We start from the raw sequence: 14035 nt of genomic DNA on the forward strand, positions 1-14035 counted from the left end.
ATTATCTGAAACTGAAGTGCAGTTTTCTTGAGAACCTGCAGGGTACTATTTTAAAGATGACTTAAAGAGCAGCTTCATTGTGAAAAGTGAAGATAAAACTTGATTTTTTTTTAACCTCCTAAACCTGCATCCTTCACAAGATTATGTGTGTCTGTTTTGGATTTCTATTGTGCAAGGCATGTGAGCGTGCACACATGCAGTACAAGGATGGCTTTTATCCTAAAGAGATCTAAGAGCAAGGAAATTGGCAGAAGTAGATGGAATATGAGTGAGTTAATGAGATGGGTTACTAGTGTGTTCAAATGCTGCATGTTGCAAGGTTCCTCTGAATCAATCTAGGAATGTCCTGCCAGGGATATGAGGGGTGGAAGCATGAAGGTGCCTAACTGACAATTACATGATAAAAGCTGGTGGGGGAGTAGGAGCTATCATTTTGATAGCAAATAAGGCATGACAGATTGCAAAGAAGGCACTTTAACAGTGTGATTTTAAAAAAATGGGTGGGGGGGAGCACAACGTGGTCAAAACGGAGCTAGGCAAGTGTCTCTGCTCCAGCATGCCCTTTGCTTGAAGGGTGTCTTTGACTCTGCAGAAACATGCCGAAAATGAAGCAATTCGTGCAGATTGAGAAGTGTGCTCTTTATTCATTCTCTGTGTATGCATTGCGCACCTGCTTCCTCGGAATACACTTAGATCTTCTCAGCTGCTGTAGAGCACTTAGAGTTCAAATCATTACCAGAACCCAAAGTCTAGAAATCTCATCAATAAAGCTTGAATGGACTTGAAATTGGACAAGATCTTTAATACTCAAGTAGTAGCATTTGTGAGTTTTTTTGTTGCTTGTTTGAAAAGCTTTATTAGCACGTTTGAAGTGCTCTGTCTGTTGCTTATATGTATGAAGAGGCTGATAGGAGTTGGTAGCACAGTCAGTTGTCTGCTCTTCGTGTTTGCTTTAAACATAGAGACTTTTGTGGAGTTTGCAAGTTGTATAAAGCCATCCTCTCAGTTGACACAGTTGTATATGTTCCTAGTTCTTAGCGAGAAAGAACTTAATAGCTTTGAAATATGGCAGTTGCTCTCCAAACTGAAAGCAGTTCTCCTGGGCTTCCCCAAAGGAGGGGAACAATCTGACAGCTGGAGTTAATTTGGAGAGAAGTGTTTCTTCAGACTCAGTGGGGTCTTTGGCAGAGGGTGGAGCACTTTTCTAGGTTTGGCTCATTCTTTTCTCTGACCACGCTTCTCTAGAGGTTCCCTGTTAGGAGTCCTGTGCTGTGGCCATGTCTGGGATTGCAAGATGTGTCAGCCCGGGCAGAGCTACTGTGCCCACAAAGTACTGTTTTGTATGAATGGTCTACCAACATTCTTCAATGTACAGAGAGAATCCTCAAACCTTTCCTTACGCAGTTGAACCAGTTTGTCAGCAGAAAGAATATAATAATGTCACTTCAGTAAAACAAAGCCTCCCACTCTCCATTGCCTGCCCTTGTTTAAGGGAAAGAGATGGTGGCGTGTGTAGAATGGTACGTTCCTGTGAGAACACTGCTTCCTAGTCAGCACTGACTGCACTCAGACAGCTTCGCTCAGTGCCTCCTTGCTCTTCCCTTCCCCCAGATTGCTGAGGCATGAACAGAAAGTTGTTAGGGAAAAAGCAGATCTATCAATCAGGGTCATGTCCTATGTTTGCTGACTCTAGCAAAAGCTGCTGTGCAAAGGAGGCAGTTGCATGTTAACTGCCTGCTTGGTTCTTTGATAATCACAACCCTGGTTCCAGAACAGGTCTGAGTATCAATTAAAGGCTCGGTAAACAGTATGGATTAGTGCATTGTATTTATAAACTCTTGGTATAACAAAAAAAAAAAAAAAAATGCCTTCCAGCTTTGCTATAAACCTGAAATCAAGTGACTCAAAGGACATTGCATTACATCTGAATCCCCGAATGAAGACTAAAGTTTTTGTAAGAAACTCTTACCTCCATGACAGCTGGGGAGAAGAAGAAAAGGAAGTTGCCAATTTCCCTTTCAGTCCAGGAATGTACTTTGAGGTAAGATTAACTGAAATGCAGCATCATACTTGTAATTCTGCATAAAAATAGTTTGCAGTGGGGCTTAAAAGTCATGCCACTAATACAGATTTTACAAAACTGGCATTCCTGCATCTTGGTGTCTTGAATGTTTAGGATTAGGTGGGACCACAGGAAGCAAAGATTTGATGAGAGCCATCTCTTCCTCATTTCTTTTTAAATAGTTGCAAGTAATTCAAGCTGTGCTCAGGACTAAGCTTAATTGAATTTTATTGAACTCCCACTTTTTCTGTTTCTTTCACATGAAAGGATTTCTCAGACCAGAAGCAGGACTTGCTTGAGCCCAAGCTTGATCATCAGGTTGTTTTTCTTGTCTTAACTGAACTTTAAACTTGACTGTTCCTCTTCTTGTTTTCAGCTGATAATTTTCTGTGATGCCCATCAGTTCAAAGTTGCTATTAATGGTGTGCATACTCTGGAGTACAAGCATCGCTTTAAACAGCTTGAAAAGATCAACCTGCTGGAAGTCATGGGAGATGTTCAACTGCTAGATGTGAGAAGCTGGTAGTTCCTTTCAATCAGTACTAAAAGAAGTAAATTTATTCTAATGACAGTCATTTCTTCCTTGTCAAATCCAAACTGGTGCTGACTCACCCTAAGCCTGTCTTTATCTATTCAGGCTTCTATATCTGCCTCTCTGATTTAGGTGAGTACCAGAACTAACTCTGAGATTAAATCTCCCCCTAGTTTACAATATCCTGGCAAGATAAGTGTCTGCTCAGATAGATCACCTCTATTACTGAACATAGCAATATAAAAATGCTGCATCATACTGTGCCTACCAACTGTACTCTGTATGTTTAAGTTAAACTACTACTAGTCATTCCTTAAAAGCATACATTCAATACTGTGAAGTAGAAACCAGACTGAAATAGGATCTGAAAATATGACTATCCACTGCTTATGGGCCACTACCTAGTCATTTAAAATAGAATTATGAAAAATAGTCTCCTGTTTCAATTTTTGTTAGTGATTATAATCTTTTTGCCAGGGTGAGATAGGTCAACTGGTTGCTTAATCGGTTCTTCAGAAAGGCAAGGAGGAATTTGATCCTCCTACTTAGCCTGCTACTGCAGTAGTATCCTCTGACATTTCACGGCATATGTCACTTATAACTGGCTTAAATCAATCCTACAGAAGCATTTCTAGCTTTCATTTTCCCAAAATGAAGCAAAAAAAAGAACGTGCTAGCTTTGATCTTGTCATGAGCTTTTGAAAACCCTTTATTTGCTCTGAAAGGGCTCCTAACTGGGTTGAGATTGCTCAGGCACTGAAGTAGATGTTTCTGATTTCCTTTTAAAACTGTGTGAACGCAGGTGCTCCAGGCAGGGTTTCATTTGAGGTAAGACTTGGATATTCATCAGTGGAATAGAGAATGAATCCTTTTTCAGATTCTTGTGTTAAAATGCTATCTGAAACAAGCTGTTCCTGTTGAGTTTTCCTTACAAATGGCAACAGTCTTAATTTTTATACTGTTATTTTTAGAAAGTAGCTACTGTCTGTCAGCACATGCTTAAAAGATGTTCCTATTTATCTTAATACCTGCTAAAAGACTGAAGCAGTTTCAAGAATAAGATATACCTGAAAAGATAAACTACTAGCTTTGATGTATAAAAATTGTAAGTGAAAATAAAACTTATGAACTATGGTTTTCTTCAAGAGTAGCTAAGTTGCTATGATCCTTCTTTGTCTATATTTTTGTCTTGTTCCACTTATTGTCTTACCCCTATCTGCAACAATGAGTTTTTTTGGGCAAATTCATTAACATACTAGTTTAAGTTAGTCTTCGGGTAAATAATCTAATAGGTGACAGTCTCAAAGCTCCTACATGAATCCTGTGTTGTTTTGTAACTTCAGTATCTTCTGTGAGATCACTTTTTTACTTCTCTAAAAAACACAGAAAAGCACAGAAAAGGGTGCAGTGCCTGCTTTCAGTGAGTACCACAGCATGGCAACTCTTACACAGGGACAGCGACTGCAGCCCTTACCACAGTGGAATTTAGTGGGTCTTGCACATAACTATCAGAATTTGCTTATAGCTTCCTTAGAGGAGGAAGTTAGCTGCTTGCAGAAAAACAAATGTAGTCCCCAAATCATCCAGAAGTGATAAAGCCAGATTCTTACAATATTTTATTTTAAAAATTCATTTTTATCAGAGCTAATATCTTAGAATGATAGTTGCCTATATCATTTGCATGTGTGAAGCTAACACCATACAGACAAAAGATGAAAACAAAAGGGATAACTTAAAAGTAGCTCTGGAGTGGTTCTCCCAAAATGACCTCCAGTTGCTGAATTGTTTTCTGACACTGGTGTTCAACTTCTTCACATTCATCTAGAAAAAAAAATTAAAGGAGGAAAAGTAAGTAGAGCAGTGATGAGAAAGCTACCATAAGGAGACCTCATCATTCTTCAAGGCCAGAACAGTCTTCAAACACCAGGTATGAGGTTAGTCCCCAATATTTTTGAACTGTCTCAGGACTTAAGCAATTTAAAACTGACCTAAACTACACAACTCAGATCTGCACAGGCTGTAACACTGAAGAAGCTGCCTTAATTTACTGAATTTTAAGAATGTGGTGGATACAATACAATCCATTTCAGTTTGTGTCCTGCATAGTAAAAGCCATACTAATATGGCAAACCATATACTATTTCATAGTGATTTACAGTAATTATAGCAGTCACCTTGTCTGAATCTTTCAATTATGCTGTCCTTATCCTTTTTTGGTCATAGGCCAGTGTATACCTTCACTAAGATCACTTTATAACATTACCTTCCATGAGCTCAGCTAGGAATGGAATAGATTCTGGTAGCAGAACCAGGTAGTTTTCCTTCAGTTTTCCTGCAACTTCTTGCAAAGCAAGCAGAGCAGCAAATCTCACCTAAAACAAAACAATCTGTGTAAGGAAACAAGTAGTGAAGTTCCTTGATTCCTGGCCCACCCCCTGCACAAGATTCCTGCTAGCTCCTGAAACATGCTAATTTAGTTTTCTCTAGATACTATCAAAGGAAGAATAGGCTCCAAGAAGCAGGTATTTTGCTGGAAGCTGTCTGATCTAACAGTCTTAACGTCCCTTTACAATATCAGTCTGTTACACTGTAGCAGACAAACTTAACTCTATACAACAAACCAGCTGTTCCCCTGGATACCTATAACCTGTCAAGTAGGAAAGACATGACAAACTCTGTATACAAAGGAGTTGAAGGTTGATAAATAACTGTCCTCTGAGGCCCTCCCCTCTAAAGGTCCCCTTTCTTCATATATGAACACGTTACTTTCATTCAAACAGCTGACATGTCTTTAAAAAAAGCAGTATGGAAGACATGTATGTATGGAGAGTTAACTGCTTCCAGTAAGAGTGGAAGGCAATATTGTATACATTATATCTGGAACTTAGGAGCAACATAGTCCAACTTCCATATTTTAGCAGCAGTATAGCAGTCACTGTTCATATCTTCTAATACAAGAAAGGAAAATAAATACAGTTCCTAACCTTAGAAGAGGTATGCCTCATTTTCAGCAGTATCTGGTAATTCAGTGGTTTCCAAAGAGAATCATCTGCCATTGCCACTGAAAACTGAGCTATGCATGGTATCAGGTGGGCTGTCACTCTTTCCTGGAACTTTTCATCTCCTCCAAGCATATTTTCTAGCTGTAAAAAAGCATGTAAAACAAGTCCAGGCTGAAATAAACCCTGACAAAAAGTCTTCTAGCATTGGCTTTAAAGTATTCAAGAGTTAGGTCAGACAGCACAGGTAAAAGGGCACTGGATCTGCAAGACCTCAAGAACGTATATGAACTTCATGGAATGTGTAAGTTTAGAAAGAGGATAAAAGAACTAATAATTCAGAGCTTTAAGCAATGCAGTTAATACAGCCTGTAGCTGTATGACAGTAAATTAATTCCTCCCTTTTTATGAAGGGGGAAAACTGAGGCCTGATATTGATTAAAAAACCCTTAAGATGAAGAAAGAATCTGATAGGAGTTATTTTTGTACTCTTCTCAATACCTGATCGACTAGAGGCATCATCAAGGTTTCTGCTCTTTCCTTACTCAGGAAATTCTGGGTGTCAAAGAGGAAGAGTTTATGCAGGCAGTCCGTGGTGAACTGCAACAGTAAACAGCTCTTTTCGGTGCCGTTCTCAGAGTCAAAGAAAGCTTCATCTATGGGGAAGAGGAGGGAGAAAAGAGGGGAGGGGAAGACAGTCACCATCACAGGGACCAGAAATACAAAGTTTCCCCACAAGCTAGAAACAGTTACGAATATAACTAAAGGAGATATTACATAGTGATTGTGTACTTACCACAAAATAATAAGAGATTTAATATGTTATCTGACTTTTAGCTAATGCTTGGTTGCAGGTCTGCCACTGCAGTTCACAGATAGCTGGGGATTAAAAGTGAATACTCACAGGCTGTAAGAGGAGTGCTTGGCTATACTTGTGGAGATGGAGAACTGCTTCAGATAGCCAGATATGGGGAGGGCGAAATAGCTTCCCATACAAGAAAAAGTGGTACCTATTCTTGCCAAGGTGGCAGAGGAGTCTCAATAGACCAGTTGACAGTAGGCTGGCATGTAAGAGAAGTCAATGAATGAGAAGAACACATAAGCAAGGACAAGTGCCAGAAACAGGCAATCCTCCTGCCACACAATTTCATTCTCATGGAATTCACCGAGACTGACACTGAAAATTTTCATGTGGTCCCAACTTTGTACTGGCAGTCCAGAGCCCATGGATGAAAAGTATCCTTTGGTTCCATGAGAATAAGAAAGATGCCTTATTTATAAGAAAAAGAAGGCAGAGGTATGTCTTGGGGAATTAATCCTGTAAGATTAAACTTTCAGCAATTATAATTACTCTGCCAACATATTGATGTAGTTAGTAACTGAAAACTTACCAGTTTTAGAGATGTTGACCTGGTTCAGTGTCTCAGCAAACGGCTTCACCAGATGACCAGCAAACAGGGTGAAGAGACTCTTGAGCTTGTCTGCAATGCAATCTGCTAACCGGTGGAATGTCAGCAGCCTGTCTTTTAGGGTACCCTCTGTTTTTGACCAATCAAAGAGCTGAAAGCGATAGGCAAGTTAGCTCTTTCCTGCATACGTACACTGGAAAATACAAATATGCTGATGTAGATGGACTATATTTTAACTCCTTACCTTGAAGAAGAGGGGTCTGAAAGAAGCCTCAGAAAGTTTCATAACCATACTTATTAGACAGTCAATAATATAAGTCTCTGTCTTACCAACTTCCTCCAAATCATCCTAGAAAAATTGAAAAACATAATTCCAAATTTGTAATGTAAGAAACTGAGCTTTCAAAGCATGTTTCAATTCTGTCTGTTCCAGGTTAAAGACATAACTGTAATTTTCTACCCCCAATGAACAGTATTTCAGAACAGAATATCTGCAATTTCAGAGCACATATGCTCTGAACAGGAACTCTAATGTTTTTGACAACAACTGATAGAATTGGCATGTAGAAGCTGCCTTTATTTGTCCCCCTAAACAATCCACCTGGGCATGCTCTGTTCGAAAGTCCAGGGCTTTCATGAAAAATGCTGTCAGCTCAGACTGATGAGAGATCAGGTGCTCCTTCTCCATAACCACGATGTGCTCCTTCAGTATGTTCATAAGGGGACCCAGGCAGTTCTGTTAGAACAAAAGCAAAACAAAACAAAAGACAACTGTGATACTGACAGTAACTGAGAAACATAACAAGGAAATTGGATTTTTGCACTTTTACTCATAAAAATAGCATCAATAAAATAACTAAACTTTTTGCTTAACTATTTTTTCATTAAAGCTAGTAGTACTTCTGAAAAAAGTTTGGTCTCCCCTTCTCCAATCCTGGAGAGAGCAGTTAACACTGAAATGTTTGCTCCTGTGAGGTAGGAGGAAAGCCCAGATGAAAATTATGACTCTTAACTCATGTTCCCAGCAGATAAAGAAAGGCCTTTGTGAACAAAATAATCTCTTAGGCACTCATGATCTAACATGCTAACAGGAGTAAACTGGTATATTCCTCCCAGCTCTAACCTCTCTGTATAAACTTTCCAGTATAAAAAGATACTTAGGACAGGTATTTTAAGCACAATGCAAAAGAATGAAAAATGCCTAACCTTCCTGGTATTTGCAACTTCACCATAACACTTGGTAATCGCAGGCAAGAGTATTCTGGGAGCAAGCTTTGTAGCTAGGATAGTTTTCAGTGATGTTACACGTAAGCTGATCTGGGAGGAAGGACCAAATTCCACCACAATCTTTTCCAAGCGGACAACCTATCAGGGAATCCAACAGCAAAGTTAGTATAGTTGAAAGCAACTCAGGGAATTTATTTTACAACAATTGTGCTTCAGCACAACTTTGCCTGAAAACAACTACAGACACTACATCTTATGGGCATATGCTTATGTAAATTAGCACTTCCAAGCATCTGGAACTGAAAAGCACACTCGCAGTGCTGCAAGTCACTGCTGTCAATGGAGAGCCACTGTCACTAGCCCAAGACTGGAATTCTGCTGTTTGCACCCCTCAAAGCACATTAAGGTAGGATGTCTGTGTATGGGAGTTCACTGTCTTCAGAGAACAAACACTGAAAAAATGCTTAAGTCTGTGGCAGAGGGTCAGAATTACCTTATCGGAGCTTTTATAGACAGACACACTTGATGAGATCAAGGGTGTTACGGAACAATTCTTCAGGATTGATCTCCCTTCCCAAAGAGACAAACTACAACCTATCAGAGGGAGAAGACTATCTTCTATCTAAGTGATTTGCATATGAAGGTGAGTAGAACAGTAACAGGTTTATAACCTTCCACTTAATCAGATGCACACATTCTTCTGTTTCAGAGCTAGAAAAATAATGCTTCTTCCCGGAACTGGGCTTCTGCCCCACTTTACATATCTGTAGGACACAGGTGGCTCACCTGCAGCAAGCAATCCAAGAGATAAGGACTGAGGAAGTGTGGTAACGTTTCTGCAACCTTTAGCAGAGCTGTCACAGCACTCAGCAAGTAAATCTCACTGGAGATCAGCTCCTTCTTATTTTTTAAAGTCTTCAACAGTGCTGGCATCAGCCTGCAAATAACCAAGCATAAACAGAGACAGGTGAAACAACTGACAATTTGGAGGCACATTTCCAGACCTTTAATCCAGCCCCTTAGGACTGCAGAGACAATTCTCACATGCATAATTTCAAAAAATTAACTTTTTGTGCTCTTCTGCTGTATTTTGTTCCTTCAAAGATAATGAAAAATACTAGATTAAGATATTACTAAAATAGGAATTTTATATTTGTAATGAGATAAAGCAGTCTTAAAACCAATGGGTTAAATGCTTGACTTCTTGAATAAGTAGAATAAACTAATGTAATATGGAGGATATGTTTTTAAATACAATCTATTCTACAATAAAAATACAGAATATGGTCTGACTTCTCTAAACCATACAGACTGCCTTACTGTTCATAGCAGCAGACTCCATAAAGAACTGTACTGATTGTAAAACACTCTTAAAATTTGCCCAGTAGCTTCATAGAGCTATGACCAGAAAGCACCTTCAGGCACTATAAATACCTTTATTCGTATCCACACAAAACATACATGAGCAGACTGCCACTTAAGCATTCATTCAGCACTCTTGCTTTCAGTAATGCTTTTTATTTTAATTAATTCCTCCTGCATTTAGTTCTGTTAAAAAGAACCCAATGATACCTTGGAAGCTGAGGTATTGCTTGGGCTTTCAATGTACAGGTGACCTCAGCTATACAGAGCAAAGCACTTCCCATCACATTCTTTTCTTCCTTCTCTGAAGAAACCAGATCAATGGCAGTTTTCAGAACAGGTATAAATGGCACTGGATTTTCTGTGCCGAAACCTTTGCAGAGTAGCTTCAGACTGAACAAAGCAGTTTGCCTGTTGATGGCTTGCTCCTCCTCCTCCTCCTTTCTTTTACACTGCACAATAGCAATGAGCTCAGGAACTAGCTCTAGCAGTTGACGGATCTATGAAGACAACAAAACATGCACAGTAGACATACAGTTAGAAACTCAGACCCTGCAAGGAAACTATGGGCAGGTAACCCACATCTTACTATTCAAGAACTGACTTACTATTCAAGAACACGCTTGACACTGGTACCTAACGTCACTATCCAGAGCAAACCACTTCTACCTCAATCTCTGCATTCCTTGGCAAAAGGAACTGAGTTTAACCACTTGGCCTCACCTGACTCTTCTGCCACCTGGTGCGCTGCTGCACCTTATTGTTCAAAAGGTCCATCGCCTTACGTCTCACAGAGGGCAGCTGATTTGTCATTAGTCCTCTAATTACAGGGATAAAGGTTTCTGCTGGCAGTAAGGCATTGACCTACAAGAAAATACAAACAAAACAAAGTCATAAATACTATTCCGTTCACTGGGACATAGTAGCCCCAAAATAAGGTAGGCAAACTCTCTTTAAACTTTGCATGGGTTTCAGGATCGAAGAAAAGAGTACAGGCCAGCAACGCTCTATCTGAGACAAGCAAAAGGACAAACAAGGTACCATCTACGATATTTAATGTATGTTTGCTAGCTGCTAACCAGCCAATACCCATTAGCTCCAAGGTTTTCTCAGCAATTTCCTCTTTCTTGTGTCTACACTGGTTAGCTATCCCTCCCTCCGCTAAAATACCTTTGACGGTGCCCCATACATGCGCATCACAAAAAAGTGGAATGTGTTTTGCAGACAAACAAACAAAAAGATCCAGGCTGTTCATGTGGAGAATGAAGAGAGATTTGATTCACAGCACTGCTGATGTTGCTAAATAGTCAGCCAAATACAGCAAATACACTTCTGATCAAAAATGAATTTAAAAGAAAAACCTAAGTTTTTCTCCTCCATTTAAATTCCATGTAGAAATACAAAGCAGTTTCACCAGCATCAATTAAATCACTTTATGAGTTAACAGTGAGAAAAGCTGCCAAAAAGCCATTGTTCCCTACCAGATAATGAGTGAAATAACTGCTTCCAGCCAGCAGAGTACTAACTAGAGGAAATTAACATTCGTGAATTTATTTTCTGCTTTTTCTGTCTAAAGTTGTTGGCATTGTATGAATTCAAACAATGCACCAAGCTGCTGACCATCCAATAAAGATTAGTAATGCATTAGGTAACATTAATCCGAAGAAACCTACAAAGGTTATAATCATATTAATAAGCAAAAGCAGAAAAGTCCCATTGTTAATGAGAGGGCTAATGACACATACTTTATCCAGCATATCATAGGACTTATTAAGCAGAACCCTCCAAAATTTGGCTGTTGGCTTGTCTGTGTTTCCTTCCACTGAGGATGCCACTGTGTTTATATAGTGAAGAACTTCTTCTAATAACCTAGATAGAAAGTAAGCACTTTTAGTATGTACTAAGGACACTGAAGAAGTTAATTTTATTCCTAGAAAGCACAAAATTTCCCAGAACAATAACAATAAAGAAAAATGAAACACCTACTGGAGAAGACTAGCAGATCACATCTATACATTAACAAAAGACTATAGCAATAGCAAATGTCATGTGTAGACTGAAGTCTACCTGGTACCCCCAGGTTAACATCTACCTACAATAATAGTTCTGTTTAAGAGTAATATTTTAAAAGAAAAACAACACGGGAATATACAGAAGTCTCAAAATGAACATTTAAGGAACACAGCATTTCATTTGCATTCCATATCCCTTAAAATAAAAGTCGAACCTCCCACAAAAACCCCCTCAATTTTGCATCATGGAAAAATCTGTTATAGCCCAAACAATATTTTGCTAAAAAGTTTAAATTCTTTTAGAGACTTCATCATCAACAGCATAAAGATTATGGCCAGGTATGTAAATAAACATCAAAAATACAGAAACAGTGTTGACATTGGATTCTTTGGACAAGAATTCTTTGGACAGAGTAACCTGTCAGAGATAAAGATCTCTGAGTCAAAGTTAATAAACCAGTTAACTTGTGTGTAATAAATACTGCTTGTTGCTGATGACGACATTAAGCATATCCTTGGAAAAATATTTGGAGAAATACTCCAATGGGACTATACTTCAAAAATATTCCCGGGTTGCAGTATAAGCTAGAAATCAGAGGAAGAATGGAGCAGATTTGAAGCATACCTCTGTTCTAACTTCTGTAGCTCTTCTGTTTCTTCACATTCAACTATCTGTTTTAAAATGGAAGAATGAAAATCCTGTTAAGATTATATCCCCTCATTAAGTTTATTTCCCAGCATACACAAATTTGGTTGCTTTCAGTGAAAGGTCCATTAACATGATAATTATGAGTTCCTCATATTTGCACTCGAGCCATTATTCTAGAAGGTAATCTGAGAATCCTAGGCAATACAGTCACAATAGCAAATACATTTCATGCTGGTGGATTATGCTTAATTGAAACACTAGGAACTACTCCCAGCTAGATCCCCAGCCTAATTTTTAATATTTTTTCATCTTTTCTGGCATTATAGTAAAAACCCCAGACTTGGAGTTATACAAACTGTGAGTGAAATCTCAGCCTCAACAGAGCCAGTGGGAATCCACTGGAACCAGAATTTCACTTTTTTTACTTGTTCTTCAATCATGCAGATGAAGTCTCTCTGAATGAGCATTACGGAGAGATTTCAGAATTGTGTAAATAAAGGCATCAGCAAAATACACTAGACAGTGTATTCTTTTATCCTCCTCTTTGAATCTAAAGCCATAATGAAAAGCAAATTAAACCTCATCTAGTGTAGTGTGGTACAGTTACTTAATATGATCAATTTAAAAGCAATCTGCCACTACTACCTTTTTCACAAAGCTCTGAGAGGTTAAGAGTTGTGACATGAAGGAGACAGACAAGAACTTGAAATGTCGAAGTTGTTTGTCTGAGTGAGACTCCACATTAAACAGCTGCCCATCCTGATTTTTTAGCTTCGTCTTGCATGTTCTTGATTTTTTTGGCCCAGGATCATCTGTTAAACACATACCCAAAACAAATTTGCAACAAAGAGAAGACGAGATTTGATTTCTGATTACAGAACAAAATTAAATTACAGTCAGATGCCTATCAAGGGTACTAATTTTGCAGTATCCAAAAATCACACAGAAATTTGAAAACACACGGTCTAAAATACAGAACATGAATTTTTCATTTCAACAGCCTGAAAAGCAGTACTGCCATTCCACTTGATCATATTTTTCCCTTACGAATTTTCTTTTTTGTCGGTTCTAAAGCTATGGCACATTGCCTACAAATAGGACACACATCTGAGGCATGACCGATTTCAGTGTCATTTCTTGGTCCTTCCTGACTGAGATTTATTCAAAACAACAAATACACTAAGCCCTCCCTTTAAAAGGAAGAAACCTGCCCCTCAACACTCCTTAAAATAAGAGGCTGGAAAAGTATTAAATCATATTGTTCACTTATTGCTCCATTACACTGTAATAGAAAGAAATGAAGCCTTTTTTTTCCTTAAAAAAGAGAAACAAAAACAAAAAACCCCACAACAACCTTACCGGTGGTTCCTGTAATCTTGTTAGCTATGAACAATACCTTTTATTTCAACTAAATGGTATACTGTACTGTCTACACGAGGAGTACTGTTTGATTGCAAATACTCAATCTAAAATTACATATTAGTGACAAAACAGTAAACACATATCTTAACCATATTATAAAAAAAAAAAGAAAAAAAAAAAAAAAAAAAAGGAAAACTCATTAAAACAATTCTGCACCACCTAATATTCTATCCAAGGGAACAAGACGAAGGTTCACATGCATTTGCTGGCTCTGTTTTATGGTTACCTTCTTTGTTCTCTGGCAGCTTTGTCAAGTACTGGATTATTTTCATCATACTCTGGAACTGAGAACGTATGTTAAATTCACAACAGATGGAAATCCAAAATTCAGTGTCTGCCTCCAAGACAGCATCCTGTTTAT

At 38.5% G+C, this 14035-nt stretch overlaps 2 protein-coding genes across 3 annotated transcripts in view; one reads left to right on the forward strand and one right to left on the reverse strand.

Moving 5' to 3' along the window:
* The window catches only part of LGALS8 (galectin 8), a 50623-nt gene extending 46879 nt beyond the window's left edge, over positions 1-3744 (forward strand). Inside the window, 2 exon segments of the mRNA XM_064509346.1 lie at positions 1876-2041; positions 2439-3744. Coding sequence (XP_064365416.1) covers positions 1876-2041; positions 2439-2588 — 316 coding nt within the window. The 3' untranslated portion in view covers positions 2589-3744.
* A 449-nt stretch (positions 3745-4193) lies between these two features.
* HEATR1 (HEAT repeat containing 1) overlaps positions 4194-14035 on the reverse strand; it is a 40911-nt gene continuing 31069 nt past the window's right edge. For both annotated transcript variants that reach the window (XM_064509340.1, XM_026108943.2), the window contains 15 exons: positions 13901-14027; positions 12898-13064; positions 12229-12275; positions 11337-11460; positions 10315-10455; positions 9802-10091; positions 9016-9166; positions 8209-8367; positions 7604-7738; positions 7247-7351; positions 6985-7153; positions 6095-6249; positions 5579-5737; positions 4858-4966; positions 4194-4415 (listed from right to left, as the gene is read on the reverse strand). In XM_064509340.1, coding sequence (XP_064365410.1) covers positions 4327-4415; positions 4858-4966; positions 5579-5737; positions 6095-6249; positions 6985-7153; positions 7247-7351; positions 7604-7738; positions 8209-8367; positions 9016-9166; positions 9802-10091; positions 10315-10455; positions 11337-11460; positions 12229-12275; positions 12898-13064; positions 13901-14027 — 2127 coding nt within the window. In that variant the 3' untranslated portion in view covers positions 4194-4326. The remainder of the gene's footprint in view (positions 4416-4857; positions 4967-5578; positions 5738-6094; positions 6250-6984; positions 7154-7246; positions 7352-7603; positions 7739-8208; positions 8368-9015; positions 9167-9801; positions 10092-10314; positions 10456-11336; positions 11461-12228; positions 12276-12897; positions 13065-13900; positions 14028-14035) is intronic.

Source organism: Dromaius novaehollandiae, chromosome 3 (genome assembly GCF_036370855.1).
Source record: "Dromaius novaehollandiae isolate bDroNov1 chromosome 3, bDroNov1.hap1, whole genome shotgun sequence".
Classification (NCBI taxonomy): domain Eukaryota; kingdom Metazoa; phylum Chordata; class Aves; order Casuariiformes; family Dromaiidae; genus Dromaius; species Dromaius novaehollandiae.